At 40.5% G+C, this 16570-nt stretch overlaps 1 protein-coding gene across 1 annotated transcript; it reads right to left on the reverse strand.

Moving 5' to 3' along the window:
* Nucleotides 1–242: 242 nt before the first annotated feature.
* On the reverse strand, nucleotides 243–13177 carry LOC109895338 (zinc transporter ZIP13-like). Its single transcript, XM_020488955.2, has 10 exons — nucleotides 13002–13177; nucleotides 11525–11872; nucleotides 10211–10324; nucleotides 8376–8509; nucleotides 5592–5714; nucleotides 5252–5341; nucleotides 4350–4400; nucleotides 4072–4204; nucleotides 3601–3700; nucleotides 243–2053 (listed from the first exon to the last, which is right to left on the reverse strand). Exons 2-10 carry the CDS (start codon nucleotides 11847–11849, stop codon nucleotides 1978–1980), a joined length of 1146 nt encoding a protein of 381 aa, XP_020344544.1. The 5' UTR covers nucleotides 11850–11872; nucleotides 13002–13177; the 3' UTR covers nucleotides 243–1977.
* Between the last annotated feature and the right edge of the window lie 3393 nt (nucleotides 13178–16570).

Raw genomic sequence — 16570 nt, forward strand, 5'->3', positions numbered from 1 at the left:
CTTGACTCAATAAGTATTCAACGCTTTTATGGCAAGCCTAAATAAGTTCAGGAGTAAACATGTGCTTAACAAGTCAAATAAATTGCACGGACTCTGCGCAATAATAGGGTCGGGAGGGCAGACATTACATATCCCTTTGAGCATGATGCAGTTAACGCTTTGGATGGTGTATCATTATACCCAGTCACGACAAAGATTCAGGCGCCATTCCCAATTCAGTTGCAAGAGAGGAAGGAAACCGCTCAGGGATTTCACCATGGGGCTAATGGTGAGTTTAATGGAGGATGGAACAACATTGTACTTTAGTTACTCCACAATACTGACAGACTGAAAAGATGACAAATATTTCAAAACATGCATTCTGTTTGAGACAGGGCACTAAAGTAATACTGAAAGAAATGTGGCAAAGAAATTAACTTTTTGTCCTGAATACAAAGCATTATGTTTGGGTCCAACACAACAGTGTAGCACTTCATATTCTCAACATGCGCTTGTCATCAGCAAGGAATAAGTTGTTTAGGTTAAAAATAAACTAAATAGAGCAAAGCACAGACAAAATCCTAGAAGAAAACTTGGTTCCGTCAGCTTCCCAACACTGGGAGAGAAATTCACCTTCCAGCAGGACAATTACCTTAAACACAAGCCAAATATACACGAGTTGCTTACCAAGATGTCATTGAATGCTCCCAAGTGGCCTAGTTTCATTTGACTTAAATCTAATTGAAAATGGCTGTCTAGCAATGATCAACAACCAAATTTGTTTCTTTAATAAAATGGGCAACTATAGTACAATCCAGGTGTGCAAAGCTCTTAGACTTACCCAGAAAAGCAGCTGTAAATCGCTGCCAAAGGAGTTTAACAGACTCAGGGGGTTGGATACTTAACTAATCAAGACAGTGATTTATTTTCCAATATTTTTTTTAAACTGACGTGAGTATTATAGATTGCTGATTTTAAAAAATATATGTTTTCAATCCCACTTTGTAAAAAACATGAAAGTCAAGGGGTGTGAATACTTTCTGAAAGGACTATATAGTAAAATCAAGACCACACAAAAATATTTTGCATAATATTATTATAACATTTCTAAATCATTAAGCTCTCATAATTAAGGAGTTTCAAATATATCTGTCTGAGTGTCTCTTAACAAATTAGCATTGTATGCAATTGAAAAATACATGCTCTTTTTGCTTGAATATACATCAATGTAACAGATTAACCCTACAGAAAACGCAATGGTGCGTGATGGAAGTCACAACAGAATTTGACAAAAACATTGCACCATGTTACTTTCTGAAATAATTCAATAAATACTAGGCAGTACAAGCAGATAGAGAAACCAATAAGACACAATAAATATAAATTAGCCTGAAAGAGACAAATAGAAAGCAGCACACAATTTGAAGAATGTAAGGAAATGTGTACGCATTTTAGTATGGTAAAGCCATGTGAGATTAAGTTTGTACAGTATGCATGAGCTGCTCATATGTGTCTGATATGACCTGTTTGAGTATGTGCATGTGTGCAATAAAACAGGATGAGACTGAGTGTCTGCCCATTATGGTCTGATGCTCTCAGATAGTCCAGTCACTTCCATGAAAGCTTCAATAATATTTCTTTAGCTCTCTTGCCACTTCAAAATGTCTGTCTCTGTCTGGGTTTGGCACAGTGTCCACACAGACAGTAGTCAGAGATCAGCAGACAAGGTGGACACAGTTGGTCTAGAGTCCTGATAGAAAAAGCAGATATGATTCAAGGTGCTGTTCTGATTGTCAGATCGCTTCCATGTTGATGGCCCTGCTGATAGGATGTTTTGGCACTAGGTGGAGTATAAACAAGAAGTTCCATATAATAAAAAAGGGCAACTGAATGCAATCTGAGGACTTAACTGTATAGAAAGGGGGATTGCGTCCCAGTCCAGTGAATGTTGGTGATGTTTTCAATTATATTTTGGTAAAGCAGGCTTGTCTTTTGAGCTCAATCCACTACGGCAGACAAGACGGCCATGACGGCAATGCCACAGCACAGGAGCAGGATCTGCAACAGGGAGTGTCTGGAAAAAAATAAGAAACATGTTTTTGCTTCAGTGTCTGCCCATTCATTTTCATATTAGCTTAACTTTTTATGGCTGCAGGGGCAGTATTGAGCAGCTTGGATGAAAAGGTACCCATATCAAACGGCCTGCTCCTCAGTCATAGTTGCTAATATTTGCATACTATTATTAGTATCGGATAGAAAACACTCTGAAGTTTCTAAAACTGTTTGAATGATGTCTGCGAGTATAACAGAACTCATATTGGCAGGCAAAATCCTGAGTTGAAATCAAAACAGGAAGTCAGAAATCTGAGTTTATATGTATTCAGAGTCCCCAATGAAATCCCCTTGAGATATGAATGATGTTGCACTGCCTATTTGTTCCACTAGATGTCATCCATCAATAGAAATTATAAATGAGGCTATGTTGTTGTGGGAGTGAATGAGAGCAGAATATATCGGCTGTCCATCAAGCAGCCATTTTGTGATCCAACTTTTTCCTCATGGTAGTCACTTGCTTTCCATTGGTCACGAAGACAAGAACGAACACTCCGGTTGGAACTTTATTGAAGCTATATGTTAAAAACATCCTAATGATTGATTCTGTACTTAGTTTGAAATGTTTCTTCGACCCGTAATATCACTTTGAAGTTTTTGTCCGATATACCGCTGACCAGAATTAGCGTTTGGATATGTATACCAAACGCTCTAACAAAAGAAGATATTTGGACATAAATAACTGACATTTTCGAACAAAACAAACATTTATTGTGGACCTGAGATTCCTGGAGTGCTTTCTGATGTAGATCAAAGGTAAGGGAATATTTATCATGTAATTTCTTGTTTATGTTGACGCCATCTTTGCGGCTGTGGTGTGTTTAAATTGAGCGCCGTCTCAGATTATTTCATGCAATTCTTTTTCCGTAAAGTATCTTTGAAATCTGACACAGCGGTTGCATTAAGGATTCCATGTGTATAACTATATTATCTACATTTATAATGAGTATTTCTGTTGAATGATGTGGCTATGCAAAATCACTTGATGTTTTTGGAACTAGTGAATCTAACATGCCAATGTAAACTCAGATTTGTTTTATATAAATATTAACTTTATCAAACAAAACATGCATGTATTGTGTAACATGAAGTCCTATGAGTGTCATCTGATGAAGATAATTCAATGTTAGTGATTAATTTTCTTTATTTCTGGTTTTTGTGAAGGCTATATTTTGCTGGAAAATGGCTGTGCTTATTGTGGTTTGGTGGTCATATAACCGTTTGTAGTGCTTTCGCTGAAAAGCTTATTCGAAATCGGACACTTTGGTAGGATGAACAACAAATAGATTTAAAATGATATAAGACACATGTATGTTTTAGGAATTGTAATTATGAGATTTGTGGTTTGAATTTTGGCGTTCTCTATTTTCACTGGTAGTTGCCATATCGATCCCGGTATCGGGATTGCAGCCATAACAGGTTAACACTTTTCCCCCCGCTGCATATTTAGTCTCTTAGTGGATATTCACATTGTGGTCAGTGGCTGTCCAAACTGACCAGTGTACATACCCGAGGCTGGTCTCCTCCAGGAGGTCAGGCACCACGTTGACCAGGGCTATGTACAGGAAGCCTCCCGAGGAAAATGGTAAGATCCACGCTGTTGCATTTTCTACACAGGATAAAGTGGAATGAAAGGTTTGGCTTAATAGTTAAACAAAGCTTTTCATGCTGCTTGGCTGCCAAAGCACTGAAGACTATGGTTCCTTGATAGCCTATACCAAGGGTGTGGACAGTTCTCGACATGGGCAGGAGCTCACCGGAGCAGAATACCAGCACTTAATGGTCTACTGCTTTAGCTCCTGCACCGCTTATAGAATATTCAATCAAAAGTATTGTGGATCTCTTGCACCTAAATATAAACAGTACCGGCACCCAAAATAAATACTGTTCCTTATTTCAGTCCAAGTCAAGCACCTGGTGTGGAGCTGTAGTTTCAGTGCTCTGCTGCTGTTTTGTATATGAGGATGCTAGGTGGCTCACCTGTGCCTCTGGGAGACTGGGCACACAGGGCAAAACAGGCCCCCAGCACGCCTCCCAGGGCTGTGGATAGCTGCATGCGGGCGGCACTCCAGCGGTCAAACCCTGCACGCAGCAGGATGGCAAAGTCACCCACCTAGAGATGAGCAAACATCATGTAAGCAATGTGTCACAGATTCACATATAAGCAATGCGTCAGAGCCCATTTATGTAAGAAATGCATGAAGTATGTTACAAATAAAATAGGTCACATCCCCTAAAAATAGCAAGTTTGAACTTACTTCATGGGGGATTTCATGGAGCAGGATGGCAAAGGTGGTGAGACACCCAACCTGTCAGGAAATACATAGAACATGTCTCTGATCAGGCTCTGCAAAATATATATGTACAAGACATGTTTCCGATCCTATACTACTCAAACTCTGATAACGACTCTTGTACTACATTACAGTGTGTATACATAACAATGTTTGTTTCATGCATCCAACTGGGCTTCTACTTTGATAAACCCCATCACGCCTGCATATAGAAATATGAGTGCAGATGGAAACCAAAATAAGTGGGATGCCCATGTGTGTGAGCGATGTAGAGACATCTAGCTAGTTTACTTCCTCTCTGGCAAACTCTCCCTTTGGCTCATGCTGTTAGCCTTATGCTTCTCCAGCTGGACTTTCTCACCCACAACCGTGGGTAATGTAATCATTATCATACTTCAGAAAATAGCGAGGTAGAATTCAATGTTCTGAAATAATGACAATACCGTACTTTGTATCAAAATCATAGAATTGTGTTGTTGAAACTAGTCTCTTAAGCAGGGGTGCAGTATCATGCTCATAGTGGACTGAGCTGAGAATAGTGAATGTTATGGCTAAGTGAGCGCTGATACAGCTATCTACAAGTCTGCCAAGGGGGTTGGGTCCTCTGCCAATCATGGGCACGAGCCTCAAATGCCAAAACAACCACCTTTCATAACATAGAGCAGACTTATTACAGACTACAGTAAGTTGAAGTATTGTATGCATTGTTCATGACCACTGTGCATTTTGTTGAAATGCTTGCATTGAAATTAGTAACTGCCATTAGGTTTAATTAGCATTTATTAAAAACCCACACATGGGGACTATTTAGTATATAGCACCTGGACAGACTTCATTGCTGATATTTGTGCTGCAGACTAACTCACCTTCCTGCTGACCAGGAAGCTCCCTGCCACAGCCAGGCCATGGGTGAAGTTGTCAATGCAGTTAGCCAGCAGGTTCAGGTACCCACTCGTCTGCCAGATAGAGACACAGAACCAAGTCTATACAGGATCCCACAGCTGACTCACACTGAAGTCATATACACAAAGCAAAAGGGGTTACTTAGTACAAAGGATTTCAGTTTGGTGGCTCTGGGGATTTCATTTTGGTGGCTCTTAAGCAAATGGACATTTCCAGATTGTTCTCCCTTTTGTCATTTACATATGGCTTGTTAAAATGAACAATATCCCGTCAGGCAAACTTTACCCATTTGATCCAACTTACCTTTATTTTCTTTGGCACTTGCTGCAAGCTGCTTTTTGTCTTGCAGGACGAGCTCCACGTATCAGAATGGTGCCCATTGATGTGGGACAACGCCTCACTACTGGAGTCTGAGCTATGGGAGGTCTGAGGAGAAGGGGTGACAAAGAAAACAAACAGGTATTATCCCAATCAGCAGGAAATTCTAAAGCATGCAAAGGTTTACATAGTACACTACACCTATACATTCCATTGAATCAACCTACAGTACTGTGTTTCTTCTATGTCAACCATAGCCTCTCTACTCCAACCATTGACTGCACATTACAGCCTAAAATTCCTGTCGCAGTCATCACATCTTCCACTGAATTTGCGTGCTTTTAACAAAAAACAAATTCATTCTACCCCAGGCCATTCTCCTTTCCAGAGCAGGGCCGACTTCCTGGTCCCTTCCTCGTTTAGAGCCATTTACAGTACAGCGGCATTTAATAGTCAAATTAAATGAGGCAAATAGCCTGCTGGATTCTAAATGTGGCTGGGAAATGTTAAATATCAATCTGTCCCCTAATTTGTGAGTGGGCTGGGTAATTCATTGGAGAGTGGGAGTTTGACACCGAGTGAGATCGTGATTCATGACCTATGTCTCTGAATTGAATAGTAACGGGCATCTTGATACCAACATCGAAACATGCTTGATAAGACTCCATTTGTGGAATGAGCACTGATCTACCCCGAATCTCACTATCCACACCTGAACACACTCCTCTGGCCTCTCTGAAGTAGATGTAGCAGCTGCTTCCTCCCCATCTCTATAAATAGCCACAATGAATGAGACCAGACATGGATGCCAATCTTCCTCCTCTTGAGCAAAAGAGAAGGAAGAGGAAAGTGGTACACACACACACACACAACTTTTGCAAGATGTATGGGGCACAAGGATAAGAAACAAATACCTGCAATTAAATTAAGGATTATCTTTTGAATAACAGATCACAAATGCAGTATGATTTAAAGTGCTGGTTTTCACCCTTACCTTTTCATCAGCAAGTTAGAGCTGACTATATCAGTGAAATAAAATGGATAAAAAAGGAACCCTACAGACATTAAGGCCTTCAAAAGCCTGCAGTTGTGTACCTCTGTTTTACATACTCCACAAGAATCTCTCCCATTTCTACAGAGCAGAGAACATCTCAACTCACTCAATGCACCACCAAAAATCACTCCATACCCCAAAACATCAAAAGAATCCCGAAGCTAATACTCTGCACTAATACCCACTCCAAATCCCATATGAAAAGGGTCTCACTGGTATTAGAGAAATGGAGGGGAGATAGAATACAGCTTTGATCCCAAGCGTGTCTAGCAGATAGACTCAGGGCTATGGCACAATGGGTCCCTGCTTGTGGAGGTAGGGGATCGATAAAGTTGCATCAGTCACCATGTTTCAATCCAGATTAAAGTTAGAGTGAAAAAAAATAATCATGACAGCTGGGATGGAAAAAGTGTCGGTACAATTTCATAATTGTCAACAGACAATTTGCTTGTTCGACATGGTGGGATCTTTTTGAGTCTGTAAAATTAATTATGCGACAAATTGGTGGAAACTATTTATTGCGCAATTGTTGATAGCATTACCATCATGTCGAGGTCAGTTTGAAGGCAAGTCGATGCTATGATGTGTGGTCCTAACTTGAAAAAGCTTGTCCAGTTTATTAGGCTTCAGATGAAAGAAGTTATGATGAACTTCACAGGGTGGTGCACAGTCATGAGCTCGATGCTCCTTTCCAATAAATATTGAGGATCTTACTATGTATGCCAGTGACATAATTTGTGCTTAGCTGCCAATTAACAAATAAAAATTATCTTATCCATCCAATCCTATAACCTAACCTGTCCACGTCATCAGCAAGCTGTTGTCTATAGAGAATATGCCAAAACTTGATTGGGCACATTTGCCATTTATCGCAACAGTTTGTGTGAAAAACCAAATCGATAGAGTGGAAAATGCAATGGAAACACATTGACCGTATGTTTTTTAGTCGGTACATGACAAACTTTAGCACCAAGTGGTTTCTATGTACACTGCATCACAGCCTTTTCATCCACAACACACCCATTTGATAGAAACAAACCTCTGGTGGGAAAACGTGCATATTTTTTAAATGCATATTTTATAATATTCACATTCAAATCTGTAGAAAATTGGATTAGTTTGACTCAGATTTCTTATTTTCCATTTGGAATCCAACTCCACTTATAAAGTTATAAATAAGACAATTCTGGGAGATTCCCATTTAGGACATAGTGATTAAACAGTGCTGTGATGGCACTACCTTAAAGTGGCTTAAATTCAGAAGTTGATTGTTGAAGTCAAAATGCTAATGATTCATCACTGAAGAGTGGAATAAAAACTGATTGTGGTTTCTTCAGCTACAACACCATCAAGATGATCTAATATGCCTTGTTTAAGTCAGAGTTATCCACTGAAGAACAGCTCAGATCTAACAGAAAGCCCTAGATAGAGCCAACTGATCCACTAGCCACCCCACTGCGTGGAAGAGCAGTGTCACTGTGGTACCAGTGAAGGGATTAAAGAGCACTGGACACACCTGAATAAATATGTGAGGGTTCCAGCATATGAGATGAGGTGTGTAATTAGATGCATGACCTTAACCTTCTTTGGAAAGACCTGCCCACTATTTCTTTAAATAATTTGGGGCTATTAAAGAGTTGTATCCGGTGCATTGACTCGACTCTATTGCACTTTTCATGTAGACATGGACAATAAAACAGCATTGAACTACTCACAGTGACATGCTGGCTGTTACCAATGGAGTCCTCCTGACTGTTCTCATCTGGGAACATCTTCTCCAGGAGAAGGAAGGACAGCATGCCCATGATAACCCACAGGCCCTGGGTCCTGTAGTGGAGCTGGCTCTCGTCTGAACACAGGGAGGATGGAAGAGACATACCGTGTGAGATAGGCTCTATTTTAACAGGGATGACAAACTAATTGGAAAACTTTCTCTAGGATTGTATGGAGACCCCCTTTCACATGGATCAGTGGAATGCAGGCATTGCTTAGGGTTGCTCATCACCACCGAGGACTTCATAGAAGTCAGCAAAGCATTTTAACGTGTATTTCTACATGACAACCAGACGACCTCAGATCTGGGAAACTTAATCCTGGGCCACATCCAGTTGTCAAACATTGCAGATAGAAATGCCATGAATAGAGCATACATCAGTGTTTCCCAATGCCAGTACCCAATGCAAACACACCTTAATCATCTCATTGAGCGTTTGATGATTAGTTCAGTTAAATCAGGTGTGCTTTTCTTTTTTCTTTTTTTAAATACTGGAGGACTGGGTACTGGAGTTTGGAAACACTGCAATACTTGACAGAGAAGCATGTATGTATACATAGAAATATATTTCTATGTGAATGTTCCAAAATGTTGCATCCTTCTGAACACATCCCTGGTAATCCTAAATTAAAATCAACAAAAAAGACACTGAACAAAAATATAACACAACACGTAGTGTTGGTCACATGTTTTATGAGCTGAATTAAAAGACCCCAGAAATGTTGCACAAAAATGGCATTTCTCTAATGTTGTGCACAAATTAGTTTACATCCCTGTTAGTGAGCATTTCTCCTTTGCCAAAATAATCCATCCATCTGATAGGTGTGGCATCTCAAAAAGCTGATTAAACAGCATGATCCTTACACTGGTGCACCTTGAGCGAGGACAATAAAAGGCCACAAAAAATTGGCAGTTTTGTCATAACAATGCCACAGATGTCTCTAGTTGGGGGAGCGTGCAATTGGCATGCTGACTGCAGGAAAGTCCAGCAGAACTGTTGCCAGAGAATTGAATGCTAATTTCTCTACCATAAGCCACCCACAACAACATTTGAGAGCAGTGTGACAACATTCCATAGGCCACAAGCAACAGCCTGATCAACTCTATGTGAAGGAGATGTGTCGATCTGTATGAGGTAAATGGTTAGTATCACACCAGATACTAACTGCTTTTCTGACTCATTCCCGCAACTTTTTTTTTTAAAGGTAGCTGTGACCAATAACTGCATATCTGTATTCCCAGGCATGTGAAATCCATATATTTTATTTTATTTAACCTTTAATTAGGCTCTAATGAAATTATTTCAGTGGACTGATTTCCATATATGAACTAACTCAGTACAATCTTTGAAAGTGTTACATTTATATTTTTGTTCAGTGTATATGTTTGCACTAAAACTGCTTTGAAGCGTCATTGTAAAATGCTATATTTGACAAATCGTTAATACTGAAGAGAATATGCACTTCCAATGTTAACTTATTAGAAAAAATAAATGTAGTATACTGGGAATGTTAGCCGTCATTCCCTCTGTCTCTGTCAGTTTGAAAAATGTCAATCAATTGTTTTCGCAAACAGACTCTTTACAATAGTGCTGACATGTCAGATAAGTGATATGCAAGCCTAAGGACACAGGCATTCCACTGGTCTGTGTGAAGGGTCAGAAGAGGTATACTGGTGGGGGGAAATAAGCACAGGCAATTTGAATGAGGATGTCTCCAGGAGGGATAAAGGGTATAGAAAGAACAGGAGGGTGCCTGAGAGAGAAGGTTGACCCACCTGGGCTGCAGGAGTGGGAATGTGCCCAAGCCTCCGGGAGCAAGTGGAGGAACACGTCACCCAAGAGACCACCAATGGCAAAGCTCAGAAGCTGCTTTAGCTTCCGACAGCCAGCTGGAAACACGGAGAGTAACAAGAGAGAAAGAGATGGCAATTATGAAAAGTGTAGTTGAGGTAGGCTGTATCATCCATGATATACAAAAATGCTGGTTCTTCCCTGTTTGAGCTAAAACATTTACAGGCTTCATTTAAATAAATCTGCAAAATAAGTGATTTTCTATTTCTAGCTTTAAAATTAAGGGCCATTACATGTTTGTCTATTTAAAAAAAAAAAAAAATCTTTGCATGAAGTATGACAATTAAAGAAATAGGCCTACTGGGTAATTTCTCAATATATGGGCTCGATTTTTTTAAACTTCTGAATGAACAGCTTCAGAGGATGCAACTGCCATTGCTATTGTATTACAATATGGCATTAGTGATCTGACTTTCTCCTTACCAATACTAATAAGCACAAAGGACCAGAACAGACAAAGCCAATGGCCTTCAGTGTTAATTGTGTTTTCTGAGAGGTGTTGAAATGCAATACATAGTGGCCTAGTTTCTCTTTGAGAGTGAAGAATACAGCATGGAAATGAGGACACACACAATTCAGCACCATTCACATTGACACATGTATCCATTATCCAACAAGGCTTATGTCAGTGATACCTTTAGAATTACTTTCTCTGGTCTTTTTATTTTATTTTAAACAAACTGCAGGATTTGTGTGAGCCAAAAGCATAATCCCAATGGTGCAAAGGAATCATTGACATTTGACCAAAATGTTATAGTTGAAAACTTTATGCAGATAAATAGTACTGGTATCTCACATGGTTAAAGGCAACAACAAAAATCAGCAACGCAGCTTTGGAGGTAGTGACTGTGGCCTCTATATATTCTACTTGAAGGCTGTGTTTAAAAGGGTGTGGTCAGGCAGAGTTCAGAAGCACATTGTTCAGCTCATAAGCAGCAGTTTCCTCAGAGAAAAATAGAGGTGCCATTGCTCCACATTTAAATGGCTCTTCAGAAAGAAACAGTGCAGAACTGTATTTTATGATAAATTATGCCCAGCTCACAAGGGCCCCTTGATGATGTGAGGCATTTGCCTCTTCTGCTTAATGGTAAGTCAGTCACTGTAGGCTACCTCAGGATGTCTAATTACAGGTGTGGTGATCAAGGCATAACCAGTGTGGCTCATTTTCAGAAGAAAGAGTAGGCCTACATTAGTCTGGCTAACAGCAAGGTTACATATCAGTTTAGGTCACAACTTACCCGCTGTCTCGAGGGCCGCTCCTGCCTGAATAGGAATAACAAGAAGAGGGAAAATTCCAGTGAGGCCTACAGCAACAGACCCAACCAGAGAGCACAGCCAGACATCGGCACGTTCACTTGCAAAGAAGTCAGCTAAGGCCTGGAAGCCTAGGAACCCATCTGGAAGCCCTGGGCCTGATCCAGCAGCTGTGGCTGTGGCATGAGCCATGGCTGCCTGGGACATCATCTTCCCACTGGACGCCCCTCTGGAGGAGATGACCAGCAGGGCAGCACCAGTGAACAGTGCAGCCAATGCCCAGCTGGGCCTACCGCCTCTTGATTTCATCCGTCCCTCGTTCCAGAGAGCACCTGCAACCAACAAGGACAATGTTGCAAGATGGAGAGGTCATCATATAACGTAGATAGGCCTACATGCATTCTTAACTCAACATAGATGCTTTCTCAAATAAATGTAATGCACATTCACTGCCAAACAGTTTGTATAGACATTTTTTGGCTAAGGTTGCGATATTGTGTGTGACCAGTAATGGGTGATGACTGTAAAAATGGACAGGACAAAATAAATCCCTTGGTAGGGTAGTCATTCCACCAAAACAGATGGAAAAAGTGCTCCATGAGCAACTGCTTAGGTCTGCTAATGTCTAAGAAAACGTGTCTAAGAGGACCTATTACACAGCATCATGACTTGAACTAAACCAAATAACTATGGTTGCCGTTTAATTCAGAAACATTTTATTATCTTAACTTTACATGGTTGTGTGTGATAATGCCCGCGAGCCCCTTGGCCTGCGGTACCCCATCTACACGTCAGCGTCGCATTTTGAATGAGTTCATCAGAGCGCTGTTCACGGTCGACGAAAACCACAAATATAAGGGAGAAATACAACACTAAAAAGTTGGAGGCTATGTGAAGAATTCGCAAACATGGCTTGCAGGAACGAGTAAAATGCTGTTTACATCAACGATAGATATGGGATGCTGATGATATGCTGTTGTGTGATGCCAGACAGCTCGCGCAGTAAAATTTGAGACGACATAGCACAAGCGAGTGTTGCACACGTTCCGGAAAGGCCCAAACGTAACATTTTGATTAATTGTAACAAAGTAACAAGTTGTGTGCCAGCTAACGTTAATTACAATGTAACACATCGCACTCACAGTAGCAACAGCAGTATCTGCTACGTTAGATATGCATCGCATGGATTTATTTAGCTAGCTAGGAGACTGTTTTTACTTAATAAAGGTTAATGTTTATTTGGCAACCAGTTGCTATTTAATTCGCTCTGCTACTTGGAAAGTTATGGTCGTGACGCCCAACTGGCTGTCTATAAACAAACTCAGCTAGCACGCTTAACTAGCCAAGCCTAACGTTAGCATTTCAAACCTTAAGTTGAAGTCAGTTAGTTTGGATTGCTAAAATCACGCAGTCAACTTACAAGAAAAAGTTCATAAGTAATGTGATATTAATATATTTTACCCTGTTGTGATTCCTGAAGTTCTTCCACCAGTGTGTCCCTGCCATCCAGCTCAGTGAGGTAGGCTGGCGCTGCTGTTCCACTCTCCAGCTGATTCCGCAGCTAACTTTCCTGCCACGGCTTCCCCTTTTCCAGAGGAGCCACGTCACCGGAAGTGTATTTTTATTCCTGACAGGAGGGATGACAAAATGTAGTTTAGGCACTTATGTTTGCGATGGAGGTTTCTGGGGTCTATTCATTACGGAAACGGTTGACCGTTTAAGAACCAAACAGCGCAAACGGGGAGCACCTACCTGGATTTGTCCAATATAAACTCCTTTGCGTTTTCCGTTTAGAGTGAACGGTTGCTGTTGCCAAACGCTTTGCAACAGAATCGGTGTAATGGCTACACCCCAGGTTTAACATTAGCCTGCAGTGCTGTAGGCTTATGTCCAGTAATAATGCTTCTGTTTCATGTGAATGTTTGTATCAGTCATGTATCTTAAATACAGTTGTGGAACGAGTACTTAAATGACATTTCACTATAGTAGAAGTAAAATGAATGACTTTAAAAATACTCCAAAAAAGTATAAGTACTCAGTGACAGTAACGAGAGTATATTTGTAATTAGTTACTTTACACCTTACACCAAATAGTAGCCTATAAGGTCACCGCAATAGAAAATCGAAAGATAATTTGTATTTATTTATGTTATTAAACTTTTATTTAACTTGGCAAGTCAGTTAAGAACAAATTCTTTACAATGACGGCCTACCCCAGCCAAACCCAGACGACGTTGGGCCAATTGTGCGCGCCCTATGGGACTCCCAATCACGGCCGGATGTGATACAGCCTGGATTTGAACCAGGGACTGTAGTGACACCTCTTGCACTGAGATGCAGTGACTTAGACCGCAGCACTACTCTTTTATTCTATTATATGGTGAAAAAATGAAATGTCATTAAACATGACATTTTTTTAATGGCGCAGACAATTTTTTTAGGGGGTAGATAATTCCACCAGGGCAATAACACGTTAATGTTGATTAAGAAATCATTGTGAATATGATTATACATCCATATTGTGCTTTCAAAATCGGAGGGCTTATTTAAATGCAGCCAAATGGGACAGAAACTGTGCCTTCAGGGCAAAAAGGCACCCTCTGTGTCAAAAGGTTTTCAAGGCTTGTGTTGTTGTATTCACACTGTACCAGTGACCTGGAAAGTGATGGATGGTGAAGTAAATATTGGGGACCCAGGCGTTATGATTCATGATGCAGTTAACGCCATGATCTATGGAATACAAATTGACTCCTGACAAAAATGTCATGCGGCCTACGCTGTATCATCATGCCTTTCTAGTTCGACCAGCAGATGGTGCATTTGACAGTTACAGTACAGAAGTTTCTAGATATTCTAAGGTATGGCACTCAGTAATCTCGTCCACCAGACGGCTCTCTCTCTCTCTTGAGCCTGGGAATGAGGGTGAATTGCCATAAATATTCTGTTGATTCAGAAGATTTCCTCTGTAATGATAACTCTTCCGTAAGATTATTTGTGAGATCCATACTGATTGACACACCAATGGAAGTGTGTGTGCGTGCGTGTGAATGTGCGCCCACATGTTTGTGTGTGATTCTGCGCCTCTCTTCTTTGACCAATAGGTGCTGCTGTGAACCTGACTCTGGTCACGCCAGAGAAGGCCGTCAAACTAACTGCCAATGACTTCTTTAGACAGCACCTGTCCAAGGATGGGTGAGTAGTGCTGATAGTGTGAGTGTGTGATTAGAATAAAACATTGTATCAAGAAAAAGTATGACATTAATCTATAACACTGTTTCTACTCTTTTATTCTATATTTTTTAAATGATGCAGACACATTTTTTAAGGGGGTAGATTAGCTTTAATATTGCAGATAGATTGTAGCTTCCATCAATGTAATTGTCTGCATCATTTCCAATTCCCCATATTTTGGGGGTAAATATAATGTATATTAAAAATTCTTACATGTCTTAATTTATTTCCAAAATTAACAAATAATATGCGTAATAATGTTGTCAGTTCATATGAAGGATTTTTACCTATAACCAGGATTGAAATGACAAACATTTCAATTTTGGCAAGTAATTATTATTTTGGCAAACAATTATTGTGATTCCTCCTGTATTGTCCCTAACATCATTGCCCCATAGCAACAGACGTGGGACACACACACACAGTCACACACACAGACACACACACACACACACACACACACACACACACACACACACACACACACACACACACACACACACACACACACACACACACACACACACACACACACACACACACACACACACACACACACACACACACACACACACACACACACACACACACACTCCCCACGTTTCCCCCACAAACATCCCTGAGCCCAACTCAAGAGAGACTTGATATGCGAATGCATATACAGTTGAAGTCGGAAGTTTACATACACTTAGGTTGGAGTCATTAAAACTTATTTTTCAACCACTCCACACATTTCTTGTTAACAAACTATAGTTTTGGAAAGTCGGTTAGGACATCTACTTTGTGCATGACACAAGTTATTTTTCCAACAATTGTTAACAGACAGATTATTTCACTTATAATTCACTGTATCACAATTCCAGTGGGTCAGAAGATTACATACACTAAGTTGACTGTGCCTTTAAACAGCTTGGAAAATTCAAGAAAATGATGTAATGACTTTAGAAGCTTCTGATTGGCTAATTTACATAATTTGAGTCAATTGTAGGTGTCCCTGTGGATGTATTTCAAGGCCTACCTTCAAACTCATTGCCTCTTTGCTTGACATCATGGGAAAATCAAAAGAAATCAGCCAAGACCTCAGAAAAGATATTGTAGACCTCCACAAGTCTGGTTCATCCTTGGGAGCAATTTCCAAATGCCTGAAGTTACCACGTTAATCTGTACAAACAGTAGTACGCAAGTATAAACACCATGGGACCACGCAGCTGTAATACCGCTCAGGAAGGAGATGCATTCTGTCTCCTAGAGTCGAATGTACTTTGGTGCAAAAAGTGCAAATCAATCCCAGAACAACAGCAAAGGACCTTGTGAAGATGCTGGAGGAAACAGGTACAAAAGTATCTCCATCCACTGTAAAACAAGTCCTATATCGACATAACCTGAAAGGCCGTTCAGCAAGGAAGAAGCCACTGCTCCAAAACCGCCATAAAAAAGCCAGACAACGGTTTGCAACTGCACATGGGGACAAAGATTGTACTATTTGGAGAAATGTCCTCTGGTCTGATGAAACAAAAAATACAACTGTTTGGCCACAATGACCATGGTTATGTTTGGAGGAAAAAGGGGGATGCTTGCAAGCCGAAGAACACCATCCCAACCGTGAAGCACAGGAGTGGCAGCATCATGTTGCGGGGGTGCTTTGTTGCAGGAGGGACTGGTGCACTTCACAAAATAGATGGCATCATGAGGTAGGAAAATTATGTGGATATATTGAAGCAACATCTCAAGACATCAATCAGGAAGTTAAAGCTTGGTTGCAAATGGGTCTTCCAAATAGACAATGTCCCCAAGCATAC

Source organism: Oncorhynchus kisutch, linkage group LG8 (genome assembly GCF_002021735.2).
Source record: "Oncorhynchus kisutch isolate 150728-3 linkage group LG8, Okis_V2, whole genome shotgun sequence".
Taxonomy (NCBI): domain Eukaryota; kingdom Metazoa; phylum Chordata; class Actinopteri; order Salmoniformes; family Salmonidae; genus Oncorhynchus; species Oncorhynchus kisutch.

What these genes read in the sequence shown, in the direction of transcription:
- LOC109895338 (XM_020488955.2), bottom strand. Translation starts at nt 11,849, where the DNA reads ATGAAATCAAGAGGCGGTAGGCCCAGCTGGGCATTGGCTGCACTGTTC. An exon ending in TTCCCACTCCTGCAGCCCAG is followed by an intron (nt 8,510 to 10,210) that starts GTGGGTCAACCT and finishes CCCTGTGTTCAG; the next exon opens with ACGAGAGCCAGCTCCACTAC. An exon ending in AAGTGCCAAAGAAAATAAAG is followed by an intron (nt 5,342 to 5,591) that starts GTAAGTTGGATC and finishes TCTATCTGGCAG; the next exon opens with ACGAGTGGGTACCTGAACCT.